We start from the raw sequence: 24,687 nt of genomic DNA on the forward strand, positions 1-24,687 counted from the left end.
GCAGACTGTCACTCTCGGCTGCTCGACTGTGTCTGTCTCTCTGGTTTAGTGGTGCACCCTTTTATAGCTTGGGGGGAGGGGGTGACTGCCACGCCCTTGCGCCGTCATCTTCCTCTGCCTTCCTCTTGTGGGTGGGCCCGTAAGATGGCGCCCTCTGTCCTGTTTAGTCACCTTGCTCCTCTGTGTCTGCAATTTTTGACCGTCGAATCGTCTTCGTGTTGAGTGCTTTAGCATTTTAGTAATCGCTGGCATAAAATAATCACCGACAGGTTTGTGATTTTCGAGTTTTAATTTTGATTCTTCAATTTCATTTTATTCAAACCTTTGTTTCCTTCCGTTTCGTCTGCCGGCAACGCCCCTGTGACGTCACTCTTGCTCCGCCCACCGTACCGGGTGTGGCCGAAAGTCAGCGCCTTCTCCCTCTGCGGGGATCTCTGGAACTACCTCAAGAGGCCATTGTGAGGTCGGTCACCCGGTTGTTTTGCCAGGTTCACTCACCCTGGGTTGCTGTGCCCGACAAAGGAGGCTGTGTGCTCCAGCCGGCATCTATCCTTGACACTGCTCCATGATCTGTTGACATATCTTACTGATCCAGCGTTATTTGAGGAGGCTCGGATCGCTCATCCTGCGGTAGCTGTCTCCATAGGCGGGCGTTGTAATGAGAGTTTAACGGCTGCCCATTGCGAAGACCTCTGGAACTACAGCGTTTTTGCTTGCCGTAGGATCTTCCTGGTTGTGCCATTCCCACCGTGGGACTCAGCGCGGCGCAGCTGTTGTGGTACCTGACAGAGTACGTGACAAGTGACAGAGTACCTTAACGTGCTCGCTCGCCGCCGCCGCCGGCCGCAGTCCTGACGTAGCTTGTTGACTCAGCTGTGTCTCGGCGGTTCGTACTGATGTGACCGGCATCGTCTTCTCGCAGATGTGTCTACTGCGGGCTATTCTCACGGACAGTGCTCGTTGAAGGAGTTGGGGAAAAGTGCTGAATGGGGATGGCGGGCCTGGTGACGGGGGAGGGGAGGAGAGCGGGGAGGAGATAATGAGAGGATAATAATGAGATAATGATGATAATAATGAGAGGGGAGGAGAGCGCAGCAGCAGCGCTCCGCTCAGCTGTGCGTCACCCGGTAGCAGCGACGGGTGTGTGAATGGAGGGCTAGGCCTGTGACCGGACTGCGAGGGGGGGGGGGGGGACTGCCAGACCGAGCCGTGCCGAAAAGATATTACGTTAAATGTTCAAGATGTAGCGTGCTACATGAACATAACGCTACATAGCATTGCTCTGCATATGAGTAGGTATGTCCTATGTATTTTATTGTCAACTGCCGAGTTACGAAAACGTATTGATATGTCCATTGCCCATGCCCGTTTATGATTCTGGTAAGAATGGTTCCCTTTTCAACTTTTCACCGTATGTGGGCTTCGATTTTATGAAGCCAGCAGCTTTTGCTCCTTTCTGGCATCTGGCGATGACGATTACGGACAGTTAATCTCACCGTTCTGCTGTGAAACTGGTCTCCAGTAGAGTCGTCGAATGAACAACTGCCGTCCAAGTGACGGACGGGCCGCCTCAAAAGGCGGCTGTTGGGCTGCGCTCGCCTCGATGTATTTAAGTGCTAAAGGCATTTAATATGCCACCCGGGCTCATATGGCCCGCCTCCATTAGTTGCCGCTAATGTTGGCTGCTCTAATTAAACAGGCCGCTGACGGAAAACATAAATCAAAACATCGAGATGCCACAAAATGACAGATTATGCTTAATTACGTCTGGGTGCTCTAGACGTTTGCGAATATCATTGAATTTAATTCCACCATCAAAAGTATAAATGGTGATGTTAATGACAAAACTCGTTCGACTCTCGTGCTGCCACGCTACAACAGTCTACCTATACTTAGCGGATACCCAGATCCAGCACCACCCTTCCGATCATTCAAACCACAATTATAAAATCAATGCATAAATGCATGCCAACCAAGAACGGGCTGTTTTCGCAAACATTCACGGCATGCCACGCAGCGTCCATCTAGCTCACACGCTGTTAGCTCGATGGACGCTGCGTTCTCAGCACTCACACTCGGCGTGTGCTGCTGAGTGGTCACAGATGTGCCCTCGTGCTGAGTGCTCACAGCTCACAGCTCGCTCTCGCCCGCAGAACATCCCCCCGGCGTCCGCCCTGCGCAATGTGCTGAAGACGGGGCAGCTGCTGAAACTCAGCTCCCGGGGACGGCTCTACCCGCGCTGCTGGAAAAAGAGGCTGTGTGTGCTCACCAACACCACACTCTACATCTACAAAACCGAGGTACGTACAGCTCACGAACGTCTACATCTATCTGTACAAAACCGAGGTACGTACACTTCACCAACACGACACTCTATCGTCTACATCTACAAAACCCAGGTACTCGGGGCTCAAGTGTTCATTGCCTTTTATTACAGCTCATTGTTTTTTGTGCTTTTTTGCGTCTTGCTCCTTGCCTTTTATTCTTTGGCTTATTATCAATAGGGATATTCTTCAGCACAGCTTGCAGGGGACTTTCTGGAGCACGCTTAGTGTTACCGTTTATGGATCATGTCCCTACTTAACTCTTACCTAAACTGTAATGGGATGATGGTATATCGCCTTAACCTTTTATCGGTCTTTGACCTTACCAGGCATCAGGAAGGCTGACCTTTTCGTTCCTGTTGTAGTTTTGGGGAGGATGGGCTATTCGTTAAATGAAGTGGATGTGTCGTGATAAACTCTTTACAGGCTGAGAGATAATATTATGGCTATCGAGCTGACTTTTTACCTTTAGACCACAGTAAAATACATATAAAAAAGATTACCCGGGCACACATAAAATTATTTCAACCAATCCATGAAGCTTTCTTCATGAAAGCCGCGATTGGATATGATTATCTGCTGAGTGCTTGGTAATATTTTTGAGTTAATTAGTTCAATGCCATTTTGGCTGAGGTCGTTGCTCGCAGTGGTGTTGCTGCTATCGGTTGCACTGACGGCGTTCGTTTTCAGGGAGACTCCGGCCCCGAGAGGCCGGTTGGTCACATCGAGCTCTCCGTGTTCTCACAATGCAAGGAGATGACGCAGAAACAGACGAAGAAGACGACCCACGCCTTCGTGCTCTCTCGACCCGAGGGCACTACGAACGAGGTGGTGGGTTACTGGGAGCGGTTGGAAGTGAGGGGAGTCCGGTGGCTGGTCCAAGAAGCCCGGTTGTTTTATTGATGTGCCGTGCCATGAATTCTCTGTGGAGCCGAGCGACGCAGCGACAGAGTTCAATTTGATATATTTCGGCATTCATTTTACTAAGACATGCTGAAATATCCGTGTGTCGCCTGACCCAGTTCTGGTGAATTTACAAGGCTCGGCTTCTCGAAATTCATCCCATGAAACGGCCCGACTGCGGTGGCGAGCCGGACTGGCAGTCGAAGCTCATTCAGCGGTCGGCCTGTCGAGTCTCGTAGCGGTGCATTGATTTCAGGAGACGGCGGCCAGCGCTCACCTCCCTCCCTCCCCTCCCGTGCCCTCCCGCTGCTCCCCAGGCCCGGCACGTTTTCGCCGCCGACTCGGCCGCTGAACTGAGCGACTGGCTCCGTAAGCTGCACGCTGCTGCCGGCCGGGGAGCGCCCGAGGTGACCGGGCGCGGCGCGCCGCAGCAGCTCGGAGCAGAGGCGAGTAACAGCTCTCGGCGCGGCGGGCCGGACCGGGGCGGGGGCGGCGGCGGCGGCGGCGGCGGCGACCGGCGATTGTGACCCACCAGCACGCCGTTCGCCAGGGGATCGATGCCTCTGACGACGATGTCGCTTTCGATACCGTCGGCGCCGCGCGGCCGTCAGATAAACGGGAGAAAATGGGACGGCGCGCCGGCCGCCGAGCCGCTGGGTTAATTAGAGGCAGATGACGATAGCATCGTTAGCGCAATAACCACCGGGGAACAGGTGGGGGCGGGGAGGGGGCACAGTCGATGGCGACAGCAGAGAACAGGAGCGCTGCTGTAGAGATCCCGCAACTAAACCAGTGCAGAATTTAGGTGTCAGGGTCTGTGGTGAGGAACGAAATGCTGACATCGTGAATCACGTATAAAAACGACATAGAGTGGGACTGAACTGAAAAGAGCACTTCAAGGGCTGTAAGGCCAGCTCGTTCCCCAACTTTTCCAGTTCGTCCCGCAAGGCCAGCTTGCGAAGACCGCAACATAAAAATATAATGGAGCTGTCGTCGCCAATATTGTTGCCGTTGATGATAGACGATGTAGTTCAGTCAAAATGCTAGGTTGGATAAAGACGGCAGTATTCTTCGTTCTTGGATTATAACTTGCAGCGGACATTCACTCAGCCCTCTTTCAGTGCCAACTTCTCCGCCACTTTACCACGTCACATGTCGCTGCGGAAAGTGTTCACGCTGTCGAGGTTATGCATCGTGCGCGCCGCGCGGTGATATTTTGCCTTGCTTTTAATATAGGAAGAGACGGTGTCCTCGCCTCGCATATATGTATTCTCCCCTCTCTCCCATTATGGATAACCCTGTCTGACCTTTTCGCCTCTCTAGTTTAAATGACCTCTTGGCTTATCTGTTCTACCCTCTCCTAGCATATGCTGTCCGGTCCGGATTCATCAGGTATGCCTTTTCCACCAGGTAATCTCGTCCAAACTGCTTTCATCTCGAACTCTTACTACCCCCCGCTCACCTCTGCACCCTGCTAACGTCTGACCCTCTTGACCTCTGACCTCTTGACCTCTGACCCTCTTGACCTCTCCTGACCTCTGGTGTCTGCTTTCACCTGGTATGACCCCTGTTCTGACCCCAGTTCTAACCTCTGTTCTGACCTCTGTTCTGTCATCTGTTCTGACCTCTGACCCCTGTTCTGACCCCAGACGGCCAGTGCGGTGAGTGGCGGTGACCGCGGCGCCGGCCCCTCAGTGGACCCGGCCTCTGTGCCGCTGCCGGAGGGCGCAGGTCGCCGGCCGCGGGGCCGGGCCCGCCAGCGGCCGCGGCCGGCCATCCGACCGGGCCCGACACCCGGCCAGCAGGGCAGCCTGCTGGTGGAACCGAGCGGCATCACCAGCAGCAGCCAGCCGTGCCTGCTGGACTGGCCGGCGCGCGGCACCAGCAGCGGCAGGTGCGGGGTGTGTCGGCGACCGTTGTCCACTAACTCTCACCCGAGTGTGTGCTTGTTTGTGGGTGGACAGTGGGACCAGTCAGTTCAATGCTCTTCCTTCGGTGTGATTCGGGCAGTACTGACCCGGAGGAGGGTGCCGCTGGCTACTGGCTAGTAGCTATTGTGTTTGCCCTATATCGCACCGGGCACTACACTGCCGGCTCCGAGAATGCATGCCGTAGGAAACTGCTGAAATCCGTTCTGTAGATGGAAACATGGCTTACTGATGTGTGGTGTGATGCTAACACAGTGCTGCCGTTTCGTGCACTGCCTACTAACGTTGGAGAATGCTCGTTGAAGTGTGGTATACATATTAACGCGAGACATGCTGTATTGTAGAATGTGTGCTAGAAATGTCACACACCAGCTGGTGCTGAGAGCCTGTCCGTTCAAATTTCGGGCGGGCCAGCCTTTCACTGTGATTAGCCATAACATTAGTGAGCTTGTATTGATCGTGCTTTGATAGAGCTCGTTTGAGACACGTAGTTAGTTGCACAAGAGTGGTAGGGTAACGTGAGTTTGTAGTACGTAGACTCGGTATGCATGGTAGATACTGATGTAATCAAGGTCCGTAGTCCGTACTGTACTCGTAGAGGTATTGGCAGTGATGATATACAAGGAAGTGCCTTGTAGATGTGCCTGGTAGATAGTTAGAAGTGTAGTTTGCCTGAGCATATGCTGATGTAGAGCTAATGACTTGTGAGTTGTGACGTTTGATTAAATAATTAACGAGCATGCTCTTTTATTTCACGAAGTCGTCGGGTCACTGAATAATTTGTGCTGGCGAAATGGTTTCGACTGCCCCTGATAAACGTCACGATTCAGTTTATTACATAGAAAAATTGATCACAATGCGTACGCTTACCTACAATTGAGAAGCAAACTCATTTGCCAATTGATGGCTCGTGATATCCAAAATCACTATCAATTATTTATGTGATCCATTGTCAATAGTTAGTAAATAAAGCTGGAATTTCGGTGGTGTGGCTCAATTTTCGTCATATATAGCATCGCCCATTGAGCATACCTATTTATTATCTAGGGTATTTCAAAATACGTAATGAGGCATTTCTTTCAAATATCTCCCTTTCCCTGTTCATTGCTATAGCAAATTTAAACGGCTCAATTTGTAAGCGACTTTGCTGGTCATTTCCGACCATTGTCATCTGCTCGACTTTTCACCGGGCGCGTGGCGAACTTATTTGAATCGACGACATTTTGTGGATTCCGTCTCAGAAAAACTCAATGAACGGTCCTCACCAAATGGTGTGATTCACTGCTGGCAGATGAATCGGCTCCAATGGAGCGTTTTCTCTGGGCGATGACGGGGGCGGTGCGGTGGGAAAGGGATGACCGGCCTGTCGGCGCCGCGCGGTGCCATGGGCGCGGGCGGGGGCGGGGGCGGGGGCGGTGCCCGGCTCCACCTGGCACCGCGGCGGGATGGCGCCTAATCGCTGCCGCCCAGACCCGATGGTCTGATCAATACCGACGACCGGGCCGGTGGCCGACAGCAGGGGCAGCTAGCTGACCTCAGGCAGACAGACACTTGACCTCAGGCAGACAGACACCCGACCTCAGCCAGACAGATACGTGACCTCAGGCAGACAGACACCCGACCTCAGCCAGACATCTGACCTCAGTCAGACAGGCACCTGACCTCAGGCAGACATCTGACCTCAGTCAGACAGGCACCTGACCTCAGCAAGACAGAGACCTGATCTCAGGCAGACATCTGACCTCAGATTGGCATCTGACCTACACAGACCTGGCCTTACCTACCCAGACAGACACCTGCGTCCTGCCTGACCCCCCCCCCCCAGAGCCAGAAACCCAGCCTCTGACCTCACCTGACCTTTCGGAGTGAGGTCTTACCCGATCTCTCATAGGCAGACAGATGACCGATAAGAGCACCCTGCTATAGGCGAGGTTGACTAGCTTCAACTGCGCTTGGTAACAAGAGCTGGCACAAACAACCTAAATGACTATGACCGGTTTCCAAGTGATATGAATTATGACAAAGGTATTGGTTTTGGACCGAGATAAGATACAAATAAAATTGTGAACGTCTCTCCTTGTCTCTAGTGGAAATTCTTCGTCACAATAAATAGCGTTTCTTATTATCTTTATTCGTTTGACTTGGTGGACACGTCATAGATCATAGATCATGATGGCGTCTAAATTAGGTGTACTTGTTCAAACTTATCATGCGTATGGTTTCCCACAAGGTTGTGTGGAGCTGCATTTGAATTGCATTTTTTTTTTTTTTTTGACGGAGTGATAAATGTTCCACGGTTCTTTTCTCATTGTCATTTACGAGATAACATCCTAGCTTTTGATTACTTTTTACAATCAAATAAATAAACAATCAAATAAACAGCTGAAGTCAACAGCGAAAATCGTTCTAGGCCTCGCATAGCGCACAAACGCCACTAATTTGGTCGTTCTGCTTAGCCCTGCCATGAAACCTAACGTAATGTCTGAACAAGAAATCACGCGAGCTCGTTTTTACGAGCGACGTGCGTGTATCAGTCACATTTCGGTTCCGCTCCTTGGAGCCATGGCGTCACGCCGACCCACCATGTTAATTTCGCCTCTAGAATTCAAATACCGCTATGCCAACGGCCTTGTTTCCCAGGACAAATCAATTTATTGTTTTAACCCTATTAGTGGCAGGCTCCTGGCTACCCCTATTAGTGGCAGGGGGGGGGGGGGCTGTTTACGACCCCCCCTTGATATCTCGAGATCTAACGGGCCGATTTTCAAAATTCAAACGGCATTCGACTTCGCTCAACGTGATCTACATTTCTAAAAAATAAAAATTAAGAAAATGTCAAAAGGGGGGTTGAGGGGGGTAAAAACGGGCAAATTGCAGATACATTTTAGACTGTTTATCACGGCCAGGTTTCTGAACCAATCTTAACGCAACTTTTGCCGATCGATAGAGAATGAACCAGGAATTCACATGGATCCTAAAAATATGCATTTTCAAAAATCATAGGCGGATACAGATCATTGAGATTGGGGGTACACAAAAGGTATAGTAAATAAGGTTTTTGTTGGTACTGTTTCTAAAAAGGGTGGTAATGGTCTTGTTATGTTACAATTTTCTTATGAGAGAACGACTACAATTGTATTGGTCATGCATAGGCGGTGTCAGGGCACCTATGTTGGGAGGTAAAACATAACCCCCCTTTTTGGACGCCTGGATCCGCCTATTATAGCAAAAACGTGTCAAAAGAGGATGCACAATAACTTTGTATATGTTATCACATGATAAAACTGGTGCATACAGTTATAATACATCAGCATCGTGATCATCGCCCAAATGACTCGCTTCACGAATAGGACCCCCCAATTCCCAGTGCTCTGGAGCCGCCCTTGGTAAAGTTATGAACTTGAAATTTTCAGGGAATGTGCCCAATTTAGTTTTAGGAAAAGTCAGAAAATTTCAGCATCGTAGCTTCAGCGGTTTCGGAGATATTCCCGAAAAACCTGAGGGGTGGATGAAAACAACCCCCCCTGCCACTAATAGGGTTAAGCACGCTATTCGGGTTACGGTAATTCATTCAGAGTCGGGATGAAGGGAGGAGGTCGGGGTTTCTCATCCCTCCGGGGGACGCGTGTTGAGGATACTGGAGGAGATCATTATGTTCCCGAGTCATTAAACAGCAGTGAAAGGCGCCACCAGACGGCTCTCTGGTGGCAGTTCAGAGGCCCATCACGTCATCAAAACGCCGTCAGACACCCACAGACCGTTAAAGGGTATTGTTTCATAAAAAACTGTTGACAGGAATAGTTTAATCTCGGTTATCTCTGTTACGTTTTCCACCACATAAACCGTTTACATATAAACTGCTATGCTTAGCAAATGAAAACGAAATATACGCTTTTCAATCTAGGTAATGATGCTATGCAAAAGGCCAGAGCAGCTCAACCCAGCTTTATAGGTTCTCAAGTAAGTCTACCAACCTGATGTGACCGACCTGACCAACTGAATGATTGGGCTTCAAACTTTTAGTGATTAATGACGGTGACAGATAAATAAAACGTTATTTTAAATTTTTTTCATATGGTTGGCCTCAGTCTAAGGTCAATTCAGTTTTACTGACCCTCTATTTAAAGTCAGTGGAAGGAAATATAATAAGAGATATTAACCTTACTCTCATATTAGCCAAAAGATATAAAATTTCAAAAAGACAAAACACAGTTTCGGGAGCTTTCGGCTTTGCGCCTTTATCAACCGTTATGATAACGGTTGATAAAGGCGCAAAGCCGAAAGCTCCCGAAACTGTATTTTGTCTTTTTGAAATTTTATATCTTTTGGCTAATATGAGAGTAAGGTTAATATCTCTTATTATATTCATAATGTCTCTCAAAACTGTGCTAAAAACCATTCAGTGGAAGGAAAGTAAAATTCCTTGAGCAGGACGACAGTTAGGTATTTTTGACACCGTCAGGTCTGACGTTTTTGAACAGTTCACCTCCCAGTCCCAGTAAAGCCAGTCAATTTGATGTTCTTTCCGCAGGCCGTCGGGTGGCGGCGGGCTCAGCTCTGCCTACGAGTACAGCTCCAGCGGCGAGTCGGACTCGTCCCTCGCCTCCTCGCGCTGCTCCGTAGTCAGGAGACTCAACACCACCATGCCGGAGATCGTGCTGCCTCGGCGCTCGGACAGCCCCCTGGCGGCCGTCGCCACCACCTCAGCCTCCGATGTTCGCCAGCAGGCCGCAGCGCCAGCGGATGGGTTTCCACCGCTGTTGCCGGCCAGTCAGCTGCAGCCAAAGCGAGGGTCGCTTCCTAGCATCGTGGCGTCACTTCAGAGGCCGGAGAAAGATGTTCTCAGCGTCGGCGGGACGGCCAGCACGGGCAGCTCTTCGATAACGAATCTCACACGGACCCTGACGCGAGAAGGTAGATAGGCATCTCAACCAGGGATCCTAGATCCTGGGGGTCCGTGGGACCTGGCCCTTCGATAAAGAATCTCAACTCTCACACAGACCTGAACCAGCTAACCCTGTAAGGCAGCCTTGTTATCAATGGCCGCAAACGTTTGATACGGCATCCGGTTGATCCGGCTGTCGTGCTTGTGCCTACAAGCCCAACTTCTTCCTCTAATCTAACCTACCTTCACATCTCACAACGTTGAATTTACCCCCAATTGAATCGGAAATACCAAGACCTCATAAAACAAAACAGTGTTCTGGTCTTGGCGCTGAAACAATTGTTTTAGACATCATCTTCCTGCGGAGCGGATGGCACTTATAGTCAATCCTGTAGCTGCTGAATCAGTGCAATAACTGACGATCGGTTGTGGTGAAAGTTGACCTGACTTATCTCCTGTGATTCCAGGTCAGACGGTTCCTGAGGTGCTGGCCGGTCTGGCCGAGCTCCGCGAGGGGCTCAGCCAGGCCGCCTCCCGGCTGGACTCTGTGGAGAGGACGCTGGCGGGCTCCGAGGCGAAGATGGCCACCAGCCGGGCCGACATCGTCGCCGTCCAGGTCAGGGCACGGGCGACCACGTCAACTGCACTCCTACTAATGGTTCCACTGCGACCACAATCTCGTGAAACTTGTGTGATTTAATACCCCATGGCCCCTTTACGTTTTGTCTGATCATAACTTGTGAACGATTCTGTTTGCAGGGCAGCCTGGCATCGCTACAGTCACTGGCAACCTCACTCAACAACAAAATGACGCTGTTCTCTGGCATGTTCAGAAAGGTGGACGAGCAGCTCCAGGAAATGTGGTCGGTAAGCAATGACAGGCGAAACGAGAATCAAGCATTGGCTCCCTATCGAGGCCATAGCAGAGGGCAAGCCAGCGTTTTTGTGTAATTATGAGCCACTGCATGCTCAGATATAGTGGTGGCGACGCCTAGCCGATCAAACGATGCGTGGCAAAGGGAACACTCTTACATGATGCCTTACGAGCATTTAGCCGTAAGGATAAGGGCTATGCTTTGTCGGCACATGCTGTCCTTGTGATAAGTACATTTCATGCCGACGCTAAACAGGCAATCCTAGTAACCAGGTACCATCTCTGACCCTTAATTCTGTTTCACTGGCAGGAAATGGAGACGGTCAACAACAATGTCCACCATGTGATGCACACGGCGCTCGAGTCCCAGGAGCGGAACGAGCAGCTGTTCGCGCAGCTGTCCAGCCTGCGCAGCCAGCTGCTGGCCTCGTTTCCCGAGCAGCTGACCAGCGGCGGCTCCCTGCCGCGGCCGAGTCGACACTCACACCGGCACGGTGACTCGCGCCGCCGCCGGGAACGACTCGACTCGGAACTACTCTGCGAGATCGACGACCCAGCCCTGGACGAGGTGGCGCCACCGGTTTCCGCTGCTATCGAAAAGGCGGCGCCACCGGCGCTGGATGCAATGGAAAAGGTGGCGCCACCGGCTTCCACTGCAATCGAAAAGGTGGCGCCACAGGCGCCAGTCTCTGTCGAAAAAGTGGCACCACCTTCGTCGGTCTCACTTGGGACGGACATGCCAGTTGCGTTTGTCTCAGCTGACGAGGGAGCGTCGATGTCAGGTTTCTCAGAGACTGAATTGCGCTCGGATGGGGTGGTTTCGGAGGGTCGACGGCACACCGATGAAACCCCTCCTATTAGAGGAGAACCGGCCCTAGAGGGCAACTAGAAAATAAATTAGTGATCGTCGCCTATGTCGACAATGCTGTTTGATATTTTGCATACCTACATGAGGAAGGAGGGTGGTGTCTGATGATTGACTCAATTGCTTATGAACTCTGTGTGGTTTAGTGTTTCTTTCTACCTTTCGACGCTTGTCATCGTTAACGTTTTTACTTCTTGCTGTATTTGCAGAGATTTTTACCTGCTGTTGCTATGTGTTTGAGTAGCCTGTGTTGCGCAGCTCCCTGCACACGAGACGTATCAGAGTCGTGTCACGACTACAAGAGTCGATGTCGGAAGGAGATCTGGACTAGACTGAAGCTGTAGTCGGAGTAGATAGTGCGGGCGCACGGCCGGAAGATAGCTCAATATTGTTAGTGGTGGATGTTGCTGATGTGAGTGTGAATATAACGAAGAATGAGAGCGAAAGGGAGAGATAAAATAGAAAGACCGAGTGAGTGAGTGGACTTGGTTGGCGACATGGCGTCGCATTTGACCGTGTGTTCTTTTGAATGTCTGCAACATGATACTGCGATTAATGTTGAAAAATAAAGCAAGTGAGCATCTTGAGTCCGTTTATATCTAGTGGCTTGAGGCATTTTACAGCCTAGCAACCAGCACCCAAAATGCATGTGAGGAGACACTAATATGTAGTCTTATGTCGAGTACCTGTTTTATAAAAGTATTTGTTGAGACCTACCAGCGTCAGGGACACTTTTTAGCACCAACGCAGCAGATCTCATCCTCAGCACATGATGTGTTGGAATTCTCCCCAACTACACTCGAACGCCCTGACCCAGCCGGTTGTGAGTCGGTCTCGCGAGGTTTCGACCCGGCACGGCGGGCAGTGGCCTGATTAAGCAGCGCCCGTGGCCTTGCAGGGGCACTGAGCTGGCTTCCCCAGGCAGCTTGAGGAAGAGGAATCGAGTGAAGGGCGGCAGCCAAGGCGTGAAGCAAGTGGGCGAAAATATGTCGTAAAAGGCGCAATTAAATTGCCAATAGGCAACAATATACTACTAACGAAAGACGGTGTCTGATATCTGTTAAGCGGGGTGTAAATGATGAAGGATAGAGGTTACATTGTCGGAATGGATCTGCCTTCGAACATTGTCAGTGGCAAACAAATATGTACTAATCATCCCCAGTGGCTGATAAATAGCAATTATAATTGCCAGCGGCATATCAAACTTACAGTTCCTGTCACCCAGCACCATAGTTCTGGCTCCCCGTCTGTCGCTCTGACACAACACTCTAACAGTTTCCTGTACTTGCTGTATCGTATCTGTATTTTAATTTCTCCCGCGTTTCCATTGACACTGATTCCGTCTCCGGTCTCCCAAACCATTCGTATGTCGTCTCCTCTTCTCCAGTCTCCAATCCCACTGTCCCTGCTTCTCGCCTCTCTCTCTCTCTCTCTCTCTCTCTCTCTCTCTCTCTCTCTCTCTCTCTCTCTCTCTCTCTCTCTCTCTCTCTCTCTCTCTCTCTCTCTCTCTCTCTCTCTCTCTCTCCTCTCTCTCTCTCTCTCTCTCTCTCTCTCTCTCTCTCTCTCTCTCTCTCTCTCTCTCTCTCTATCTCTCTGTGTGTCGTCTTCGTTTGCGATGTGCCATCTCCATCTGCCCGTCTTCCGTCTTCGTCTCCCGTCTCCCGTCTTCTCGTTTTCCTTCTCCTCGTTTCTCCGTCTCCCCCACCCCCCCCCCACCCCTGTGCTCGGCACTGGGTGATAACAGGATTGCGGTGCCCAAAACGGATCGGAGAGGGTGGGCTTCCTTGGGTACGTCAGTGGGAGAGACTCTCTCAGTTGCCAGTGCCCCTTCCGCGAACACGGGCAAGGACAGGTCACGTGGAGCATGGCACACAGATAGTCCCATGGGTACTGTCGTGGGTCACTCATGTCACTCAGGTCATTAGCAGCGAACTGTCACATGTGCCATGCCTTATATGGGCCATGTTACCTATACGGTACCCGACATGTTGCTGGCTATATTCAGCTGTAAAACGCCTTCTGGCGAAAAACGGACGAGCTCAATACTAGTGATCCCTGCACGTCCTGTCCAGTTGTCCACTTATGTCCATTTGGATGGCAAAAACGGTATAAATTTAAGTCATAGAAGCCGAGAAATCCGCATGGATCATCTTACCTCCATGCTCAAATTACCCCACTTTCCCCTATCAACCTAAATGCGATGCTGCACGACTTTCTTATTAGGTAGGGTCTTAACCCGCGCACCAACGGGGGTCTGCGCCAACTTCGCACCGACGGGGGGGGGGGGGCGGATGACCGCCCCCCCTGAGATCTCGAGAACGAAGCAAGATAGCGACAAGCGGTAAACGGCATCGGATACGCACAGCCAAGATCTACAATTTTTACAAAGGTCATTTTCAGGTCAGGTCAAAGATGACGTCACAGGGGTCGAAAAAGTCAAAATGGCGGCGCTAGATATGGAGAGAGTTTTTCTCGAATAACTTTCGAATTAGTCAAGATAGGAACAAACTAAGGGCATCATCGTGATCCTCTCGTCAATCCGCATCGAATGATATATATGTTGACCTCGAAAGGTCAAGGTCAAAGGTTGACCTCAGGTCACGTGACCTCGAGGTCATCATGTATATCATTCGATGCGTCTTGACGAGCTGAACACAATGAGACCATCCACGCGTCTGTATCTTGTTCCTGTACGGAGTTAGTGGCCAAAAACCTTTGGTGACCTTTGATGACGTCACATGACCTCACAGCTGCCCAACAGCAAAACAGACCTCAAGGTAGTGAAGGTTGATCGTATATGAAGTCATGTATGGTATATGGGGCCATTCCGACCCGTTTTAGTGGTAAAAACAGGGAGTTGATTTTTCCCCCATTGACTTATAATGGGGAGGTCGCGAAATTGACCTGACCTTAGGTCACCGATATCAAAATTCCGAGATATACAAATTGTAGCTACTAATGACCTTATAATATCCTGCGACTTTCAAAGGCCTCCGACATCTACTGCAGCTCTGGCCACGGTGACAAAGTTGCAAAAAAAGACTTGAGGTTGGGTCATTCAAAGTGACCTGGTGACCTGACCTTAAAAGGTAGGAGGTTCAAACTTGCACACCATGTGTAAAATTGATGAGGTTATAGTCATACCAAATTTCGCGGCGCTACGCGCCGCGGTTTTCCCGCTATTCGCGAAAAACCTCAGGGGGGGGGCGGATATCCGCCCCCCCGTCGGTGCGCGGGTTAAGCAGGCGGTGGGCCTACCAGCCACCTTCCGCGCGGTGGGGGGGGGGGGGCATTCCCCCCGTATCTCCGAAACTACTGGACGGATCCGGAAAATTCAAACGGCGTTCGATAGCCCTGTCAAATTTGTCGAAGGAAACCAAATTGCATTGACCTCGGGGTCACCGATGACGTCACAGGTCAGGTCAAAGATAAAATGTTTCACCGTTCACGGGGCTTCTAGGGAAAGCGCTATAACACCGAGTAAAACGCATTTTGTCGGAAATCAGCGATAAGGCGTCAGTTGTCTAGTACATATGTTGCTATTAGAGGTCACTGGTCATACCAGGTCAGGTCACAGGTTAGGTCACCAAAGGTCACCAAGGGTCACCACATGAGCCCAACTTTACTAAGGTTATGCGATGCATGTTTTATGGCCAGTTTTTCATTTCCAGCTCAATGGTTTTGGTTATAAGACCATCAGGTACGGTTAAGGTCACTTTCTGGTGGAGGTCAGGTCAAGGTCAGGTCAAAAAAGGTCAAATTTCAAAGTTGATATTTTTGCATAAAATGGGTATCGATTCGATGCAGCTCGTCACGGGGAGTCTAATGGTGGTCTTTGTTTTGCGCTACGAGGTCTAAAATTTCTAAAAAATTGAGTTTGAAAATTTGACGTCATCAATTTTGAACAGTTTTTTCGCTATAACTTGGCCAAAAAAAAGAGGTAGCGATCTCAAATTTGGTGGTATGTAGATAGAAGGTGGTAGGGACTATCACATATATTCCGGTTTTTCGAAATTCAAAAAACTTTTAGGATTTTTTGGCTATTATATTCAAAAAATCTTTTTTTATTTTTGGGGGTCAAAATAAAAAAATTCGAAAAACCGAAATAGCAGTTTTGTAGCCCTTTTGATTCTATATCTTTTATGTTGAAAGATTTTTCTGTATCTCTGAAGCTGTAGGCCTGACAGCTCTTCCCGCGAAACCTTTTTTTGGGTCGAAAATGGCAAAAATGACGTCACTCTGACGTCATTAGCGGCCAACCTATCATAGCCTTTGGAAAAATTTTTGATCTCCATGTGCGCTAGCTGCTCCCGGGAGGGTACTGAAAGTTTGGTGACGATCGGCGCAGCGGTTCTCGAGATATATTGAAAAAACAAAAGGGGGGGGGGGCAAAAAAATGCCCCCCCCCACCGCCTGGAAGGTTAAATGATCGACACGAATAGAACCGAATTTCCGGTCCATTATATTAGTAGAAATATTAGTATAAATAAAATAAAGAAACTTCGAAGAGCAAGAAGAAATATACCTTATACCCGACTAAAAATAATTACGGAGCGAGCGAAGCGAGCGGAGTCTTTCCTTAGATTAACGGAAATTTCTGAGTATGAGCGGCCGGCCGGCCGGCCGTGCGGACGCTTTTGCGAGGCTTATATCTCAGCGACCATTTGACCGATTTACACGCGGTAATTTTTGCAGGGTAGCTTCATTCCTTCTACCAAGTATTGATCTATTCCCGATGCATGTGGGTGACCCCTTCGAAGAGGTGTCAGTTTTATAATTGTTGCAATATCTCGGTAACTACTTGGCCGATTGCGCTGAAAGTTGGCATGTAGGTAGGCACCCACTAGGCACTGCATATTCATGTGCCAGAGTTGGGGTGCTGCTGCACGTGCGCACGTGCAGGGGTCGTTTCCAGATCTCGAGAACGGCTGGACCGATTGCGCTCAAATTTGGTACACAGTTAGGGACCGGTTACTGGTTAGTAGGGTGCCGTGCACAAGTCAGTTGGGACCCATTCTGCACGTGCGCACGTGCAGGGTGCCGCTTCCAGATCTCGAGAACGGCTGGGCCGATTGTGCCCAAATTTGGCACATCGCTAGAGACCGGTTAGTAGGGTGCCGTGCACAAGTCAGTTGGAAGTACCGCCTCGCAATTTCGCACGTGCAAGGCCCACCCTCTCCCTTGCTCCGTTAGTCGCCCCAAAAGGCGTTATACTGGTGTAAGTGTAAACAGATGCTCAGATATCAATGAGAAACTTGAAAGTCTTGATTCTGGCGTATCCGACAATCGCAATGTCGTCAGCCAAAATAAATTTTAACTGATTGTAAATAAAAATAGATTTTAACTGATCATCAACGATCAAAGTTATCGAAATAAGAGCCCGGTGGGCGTTGAGCTCATGCAGGTCGAACAGTTTTAAACGTTTACGTTGGACTTTTTAAACATTTGAATTTTCAGAAAAGTTACAATTGCTTTCCCTCGGAGCCTGAAGCTCAGCACGAATGCTGAGTGTCGCGGAGGCCGGTCCTTCCGCCGACAGAAGCGCAGCACAGGGAAGCAGTATGATGTATCTGAACAAGGTCGGAGCGAAGCCCCTCAGGGTAACTGGGCACTATATAAACGGGGTGGTGGCGACGAAAGGCGCCAGACAGCCAGTGGCATGCGAGCAGTGCTCAGTTGAGACCCGGTGACGACAGGATGGAGAGCGTCCACGCAGCGGTAAGGGGGCGGGTCCGCCAGCACCGGTACCTTGGACGGCTGGGGATTCAGCTAACGCCAGCCGGGCTGCATCTATTTCTCTTGGTCATAGAAACTGCAATGTTTTCTTGCTCTTTCCTCTTTTTAGCACAACATAAGCAAACCAGGATAAGTTCATGAAGCTTAGACAGAGGTTGTGAGAAGGCGGCAAAGAAATGAAAACGTATATGCATAGCTCAAATTAATGTTTTATCTAAGATAAAGTGTTTGCCTTGTATTCTTACTTCTTTATTCCTATTTGCCGTAAAACAACGCCTCCCCTATCCTGTGACCCGTGACTGCTCACAATGGTGACCAGCCCCCGTGACATCCCACGTGATCCCCAGGCTTTCGCGGTGTCCGCCCGCGATGAAAAGTTCGGCTGGATGTTCGACCCCAACGCCCGGGTGCCTGACACTGCACCTGCCGACATGCTTGAGATCATCCCCAAGCACTGGTATAACTTCGCCCCCGTCAACCCGCTCTGGCACTACATGCTCGGCATGGTCTACATCGTCCTCTGTGAGTCATCTGCTAGGACTTGAAGAAATATCAGGCTAATTCGCACACCGCGGGGCTTCGGAGAAGTTTTAACTATGCAGTTCTGTCGTTATAGCCAGATATTCGGCAGACGATATTAGAGCAGCCAATGGAAAGCTAGGCAATTCGATATTTTAGTGGTTGGTTACATTTATCGTATTCGGTACGCTTTGACTCTACTTACGGTGCCTTATTGTCATTGCATTTAGCTCGTGGCTGACATCTCCATGGGATGTTTCGAGCCATTTGTCAGCGCTGAACTGACCCTCCCCGCTCGATCCCGCGTCTCCGTTTCAGTCGTGGTCTCGCTGTTCGGCAACCTCACGGCGCTGTACCTGTTCCTGAAGGACAGGACTCTGCGCACGCCGTCCAACATGCTGGTCATCAACCTGACGCTCTCCGACCTGGTCATGACGCTTACCAACCACACCGCCTTCATCTACAACGCCTTCATGGGCGGCGCCTGGCAGCTGGGCCCCCGCGTCTGCGAGGTGTGCGGCTTCCTGGGAGCCGTCAGCGGCCTGGCCAGCATCTGCTCTCTGGTCGCCATCAGCTGGGATCGCTACCGCGTCATCGTCCAGTCCTTCAACGCCGCGCCGCTCACCGTCGGCAAGGCCCTGGCCATCATGATCTTCGTCTGGGCGTACACCATGGCCTTCACGCTGCTGCCCTTCTTCGGCATCGGCGCCTACGTGCCGGAGGGCATCCTGGACTCGTGCACGTTCGACTACTTCGACACGGGCGTCATCAACACCGCCTACATCTGGTTCTGCATCGTCGGCTTCTACATCTTCCCCATCCTGCTCATCTGCTTCTTCTACTACCACATCGTCAACGCCGTGTTCCAGCACGAGAAGGCGCTGAAGGAGCAGGCCAAGAAGATGAACGTCTCGACGCTGCGCAGCAACGCCGACCAGGACAAGCAGTCGGCCGAGATCCGCATCGCCAAGGTGGCCCTGGTCAACATCACCGTGTGGGCGCTCTGCTGGACGCCCTACTGCGTCGTGGTGGCCATCGGCATCTCCGGCGACCCCATGCTGGTGACGCCGCTCGTCTCGGCGCTGCCGGCCCTCTTCGCCAAGGCGGTGAGCACGTACAACCCGCTGGTGTACGCGCTGAGCCACCCGCGCTACCGGGCCGCCCTGCGCAAGCACATGCCGTGGGTCTGCATCAGCCCCGACGACGACGGCAAGAGCAAGCCGGCCGCCGCCGACACCACGTCCACAGTCTCAGCCGAGACCGCCAACCAGGAGAAGGCCTGAAATGCCGACAGACCCCCGAACGACGACTGATTACCGCTTATGGTACGTGGAAATGGGGAACTTAGAAATTAATATCTAATGCTTCACACAGCGCTGGAGCTCGGTATTGGATGGATTGATGTGCATTTCAATAACCGCAAACCAAACGAACTCCATAGTGCTAACGTGATGTAATGCCTATTTCAAGTTGACCATACCTACTTGAATACGGCTGCATTGTAAATATAACGCCAATTCAATCGCTGCATGTGACTTGAAGTAACGAGTTCTAATGCCCTGAACCTAGCTAACCGTCCCACTGTTCCGTTTCAGATCCACGGAGCTGACTGTCGCGAAGTGCGCTGGTGACGCGGTGTGGCTCCGTCGTGGAGCGCCGCCGCTGTCCCGCCGCTTCGCGTGCCTGTTTGTATAGTGCCGGGCGCCGGGCTGCGGTCGAAGGAGGGCGCTCATCTTCTGCCGGCTCCTCCCGCGCCCCGCGTGCGCCCCATACTGTGTCTGTTCGCCATTACTTGTGTTCTGGTCATCACCCTAGCAATAAACGGATGCAAGATCCAACGAAATACCGCATTTTAACATCAATGCCTCGCCGGGCATGGGTCTTTTCAGTTTTCGATAAAGCGAACCATCGGAGGGGGGGGGGGGGCAAGAGCGGCCCTCCACCTGGCGATTGGCTCTCTAGTGCCAGGTGATCGACTCTACTGTAGGCAAAGCAGCTGATGAGTGATGAAGTCGCATACAGCGCATCGACTAGTGGCATCTTTGTCCCGATCGGCCCAGCAATTGCTGATTTCGACAATGGCTGAAGTGGTAGAAAACGTCCGGTTGACCGCTCAAAGTCACCGAGGTCACATGAGGTCACCACATTTGAAACGGCACTTGACATGACATACGGTGAATAGTTGAGTATCCATGACAGATTGGATGATGATGTAAATAATAAACCAAATTATTACAAATGCATTCAAATATATTCAAAAAGACACACAAAGCTTTCGGTTCATGGAACCTTGATCACTGTGCAAATGAGTATAACAATCGCTGTAACCGTCTAAAAATTCTTTGAAATTAATCAGCCGCGTGTTTTCTTCTTCTGCTGGTCTACCACCGATTTCTATATTACTATTTGAGGAGGGTGCGTCTGTCCGTTACCGAGGTCCCGACTTGGTGGTGCTTTGCGTGGACTACAGGCCAGACCGTTGCACCTAGCCCGGTGAAATTTGCACAAATCATAGATCAAGGATGCGCGACGTGCCTTTGAGGGGTCTGACCTCGATCGAGTCGATAGGGAGCGCGTGGCGCGTGCCCAAAAAGTGCAAATTCGCGTCATAGACTTTACATGTATAAATCGGCTTGCAAAATCAGTCGAAAATGGCCAAATTTGCCCGACACGGGTCCGATCCCCGTGCAATATCTCGGTAACCGTGGGCCCGATCGGCACGGGGAAAACAGCATCGTGTAGATAATTGAACGGGCTATCGAATGGTGTGCGGTGCAGGGGATGGCACGCGCCACGTTCACTGGGGAGGGCACTTTTATTTGAAAAATTGCGGTTTTTGAGGGATTTTGGAATTAATTTTATTTTTAGGTGACCGTTAAACGGAGCGAGTTGGAACAACGCCTGTTGGCAAGAGGAATGTACCGCCTCTCATATAAAAATTGTGAAAAGCTGATTGATCCAAATCAAGGTGGTGCAAATCACAGGAGAAAATGGTGTTTGTCAATTTTGTGCCACTTTATTAATCACACGGGGTTTGCTGCATAACCTGATACCTTTGGCAATTGAATATGGTACCATTGGATAGAGCATTCAATTCTGTCCAATATTCACTCTTCATTTTTGCATGATTAGCAACAGTACCCTTAAAAATGTAAATGTTCCAAATCATTAAATCGTCATTTTTAGCGAAATTCATCGATGGCCCTCAAAAGGCTTCACGCCAGTTTTCGAATCATTCTAAAGTAGAACGCATGATAATACGACACGGGCACCTCGATGCGATGCATCTTTTTTGTTTTGGCCGTCAAAAAGCATTTGAACGAAATGGATACCAACCAAATCGACACAGACCAACCCAATACCCACGGGTCACAAATAACCCTTCTTCGCGTTGCGGAGCACGCGGGTAACCCTAGTTGCTGCCATTGACGACCATGTAGGAGCGGATTTATCACATGGTCGTCAATGGCAGCAAAATCGGTGGTAGCCCAGCAGAAGAAGAAAACACGCGGCTGATTAATTTCAAAGTCACGGTCGTCAAGTTAGATGTAAGTGAATCCTAATCTATAATCTAAGATTCGGAATCAGGTGAGCCCCTACGATTTGGACCAAACTTGGTCAGTGGATAGTACGTAACGTCCTGATTACGATGCACCCAAAATCTAAGCTCGGCCCGCTATATTTACGAAGTTACGGATGTTTGAATTTCAAGGTCATTCGGGAGAGCCCCTACGATTTCCGTCAAAGTTTGTGTACGGACACTCTAGATGCTCCTCATTACGAATATCACAAAATTTAAGCTCGGCCCGCCATATTTACGAAGTTACGGAGGTTTGAATTTCAAGGTCATTTGGGTGAGCCCCTACGATTTCCGTCCAAATTGGTGTACGGACACTCCAGACGCTCCTCATTACGAATATCGCAAAATTTAAGCTCGGCCCGCCATATTTACGAAGTTACGGAGTCACAAAGTTACGGAATTTCAAGGTCATTCGGAGAGCCCCTCCGATTTTCGTCAAAATTTGTATGCGGACACATTACATGCTCCTCATTACGAATATCATAAAAGCTAAGCTCGGCCCGCACTATTTCAAAAGTTACTGACGTTTGAAACTCACTGAAATTCAAACATCTCTAACATTTGAAATAGTGCGGGCCGAGCTTAGCTTTTACGATATTCGTAATGAGGAGCATGTAATGTGTCCACATACAAATTTTGACGAAAATCGGAGGGGCTCTCCGAATGACCTTGAAATTCCGTAACTTTGTGACTCCGTAACTTGAAAAATATGGCGGGCCGAGCTTTACTTTTATGATATTTGTAATGAGGAGGATGTAATATGTCCGTATACCAATTTTGACGGAAATCGCAGGGGCTCACCCAAATGACCTTGAAATTCAAACCTCCGTTACTTCGTAAATATGGCGGGCCGAGCTTAAATTTTGTGATATTCGTAATGAGGAGCATCTAGAGTGTCCGTACACAAATTTTGACGGAAATCGTAGGGGCTCTCCCGAATGACCTTGAAATTCAAACATCCGTAACTTCGTAAATATGGCGGGCCGAGCTTAGATTTTAGGTGCATCGTAATCAGGACGTTACGTACTATCCACTGACCAAGTTTGGTCCAAATCGTAGGGGCTCACCTGATTCCGAATCTTAGATTATAGATTAGGATTCACTTACATCTAACTTGACGACCGTGAATTTTTAGACGGTTACAGCGATTGTTATACTCATTTGCACAGTGATCAAGGTTCCATGAACCGAAAGCTTTGTGTGTCTTTTTGAATATATTTGAATGCATTTGTAATAATTTGGTTTATTATTTACATCATCATCCATACGGTGAATAGATTGGTCGACCTTAAGTTCTGGGCCCTGTTTCACCGGTGATAGCAGCACGCTGCTCTCAAATTGCGCGAGCTGACGTAATGTGATGACGTCATACTGCTGACGTAAGGGGCAATTCTGGCGCACGATTGCCGCAATATTGTTTTACGTCATCAGCTAAATGTTCGAAGTTTATGTCCAAATTTTTCCTAAACCCAATTTCTTTTAAATACATCATATTGAAAAAATATATATCAAAAATATATATACTATCATGACTGCGTAAACTCTTACTTTTAGGCTCATACGTCACTTAATGCCGCCGCCAAGGTCGCGGCAATCGTGCGCCGGAACTACCCATTACGACAACAGTATGGCGTCACGACATGACGTCAGCTCGCGAAACGTGATAGCAGCTTGCTGCTATCACCGGTGAAACGGGCCCCTGTTTCACCGGTGATAGCAGCAAGCTGCTATCACGTTTCGCGAGCTGACGTCATGTCGTGACGCCATACTGTTGTCGTAATGGGTAGTTCCGGCGCACGATTGCCGCGACCTTGGCGGCGGCATTAAGTGACGTATGAGACTAAAAGTAAGAGTTTACGCAGTCATGATAGTATATATATTTTTGATATATATTTTTTCAATATGATGTATTTAAAAGAAGTTGGGTTTAGGAAAAATTTGGACATTAACTTCGAACATTTAGCTGATGACGTAAAACAATATTGCGGCAATCGTGCGCCAGAATTGCCCCTTACGTCAGCAGTATGACGTCATCACATTACGTCAGCTCGCGCAATTTGATAGTAGCTTGCTGCTATCACCGGTGAAACAGGGCCCAGCAGTTTCTGAGTTACAGGATGGCTGCAATAGGCGCCTAAACGGCAAGTTGGCCTCTCAGGGCCACTGAGGTCACCTGAGGTCACCAGTCACCATATTCAAATTTCAAAACGGCTGGTGAAATCGCATACCTAACAATGGACTGGTGCCTGCTTGCGCTAGCATCTCGATCAGCCAGGGCCTCGTCTAAGGAATTTTCACTGGGGGGGGGGGGGGCAGAGACTGAAGGACCCAAACCTAGGGTACCCCCAAATCCTGTTTTCTCAACGGATTTAGGCCACTTATTTTTCGTCACACCTGAGGGCTGAGACCATGATTTTTTAAAACAAAAAACAAAAAAAGGCAATCCGAGCCATGCTCATATAGGGAGGAGGGTCGAACGGACCCCCTCGGTTTTTCAAGAATAGCTCACGTAAAAGCGGCTGACCGCGACGAAACTTTCAGTACCCTCGCGTTAGTCAATTTTACACCTACTCTGAAAATGTCATGACCCTGACCGTAATGACCTTTGACCTGTGACCTACTTTTCGAGACCATATTTGACCGGAATCGCGATTTGGCGTAGGTATGTCGGCTCGCATTAGCCGCGCGTTTACAGTCTTTTCGTGGTTTCAAGCGTTCAAACATGGAATATGATATTGCTCCCATGCATTAAGGTGGGCGTCAAGGTCACCGGGAGGTCTGGTCAGGTCATTGACCTTTGATGACTTCGGTTCACTTTTTCGAGTTTTACATGATTCTAGGCCAGTTTTTGGAGCTGAATTCGAATTTAGCAACCATTTGAACATTTACGAAGTAGTTTTGGTGCCTTCGTAACATGTTTTGAAGCTGTCAGAGCCAGAGGCGGTTGCCACCTACTACGAATACCCGGCAAAACCCTTACTGGTTGACCTGATCTGACCCTACCCGACCTGGCCTAAATGCATGAAGACATTATCTATGATCATAACTAACATGATATTCGTGATCAGCACCC

General features: G+C 49.7%; 2 protein-coding genes across 2 annotated transcripts in view; both read left to right on the forward strand.

Annotated features, from left to right (window-relative positions):
* The window catches only part of LOC122374930, a 40,876-nt gene extending 28,518 nt beyond the window's left edge, over positions 1-12,358 (forward strand). Inside the window, exons 3-10 of the mRNA XM_043353996.1 lie at positions 2,154-2,300; positions 3,015-3,155; positions 3,545-3,673; positions 4,877-5,121; positions 9,687-10,069; positions 10,508-10,656; positions 10,800-10,907; positions 11,225-12,358. Of these exons, the coding sequence (XP_043209931.1) occupies positions 2,154-2,300; positions 3,015-3,155; positions 3,545-3,673; positions 4,877-5,121; positions 9,687-10,069; positions 10,508-10,656; positions 10,800-10,907; positions 11,225-11,803 (1,881 nt within the window). The 3' untranslated portion in view covers positions 11,804-12,358. The remainder of the gene's footprint in view (positions 1-2,153; positions 2,301-3,014; positions 3,156-3,544; positions 3,674-4,876; positions 5,122-9,686; positions 10,070-10,507; positions 10,657-10,799; positions 10,908-11,224) is intronic.
* A 4,624-nt stretch (positions 12,359-16,982) lies between these two features.
* Positions 16,983-19,877, forward strand: LOC122374929 (compound eye opsin BCRH2-like). The gene is made up of 4 exons (XM_043353995.1): positions 16,983-17,497; positions 17,863-18,037; positions 18,353-19,359; positions 19,630-19,877. The coding sequence occupies exons 1-3, from the start codon at positions 17,477-17,479 to the stop codon at positions 19,315-19,317; spliced, it is 1,161 nt and encodes a 386-aa protein (XP_043209930.1). The 5' UTR covers positions 16,983-17,476; the 3' UTR covers positions 19,318-19,359; positions 19,630-19,877.
* Positions 19,878-24,687: the final 4,810 nt, after the last annotated feature.

Source organism: Amphibalanus amphitrite, unplaced genomic scaffold (assembly GCF_019059575.1).
Source record: "Amphibalanus amphitrite isolate SeventyFive unplaced genomic scaffold, NRLGWU_Aamphi_draft 001741F_arrow, whole genome shotgun sequence".
Lineage (NCBI taxonomy): Eukaryota > Metazoa > Arthropoda > Thecostraca > Balanomorpha > Balanidae > Amphibalanus > Amphibalanus amphitrite.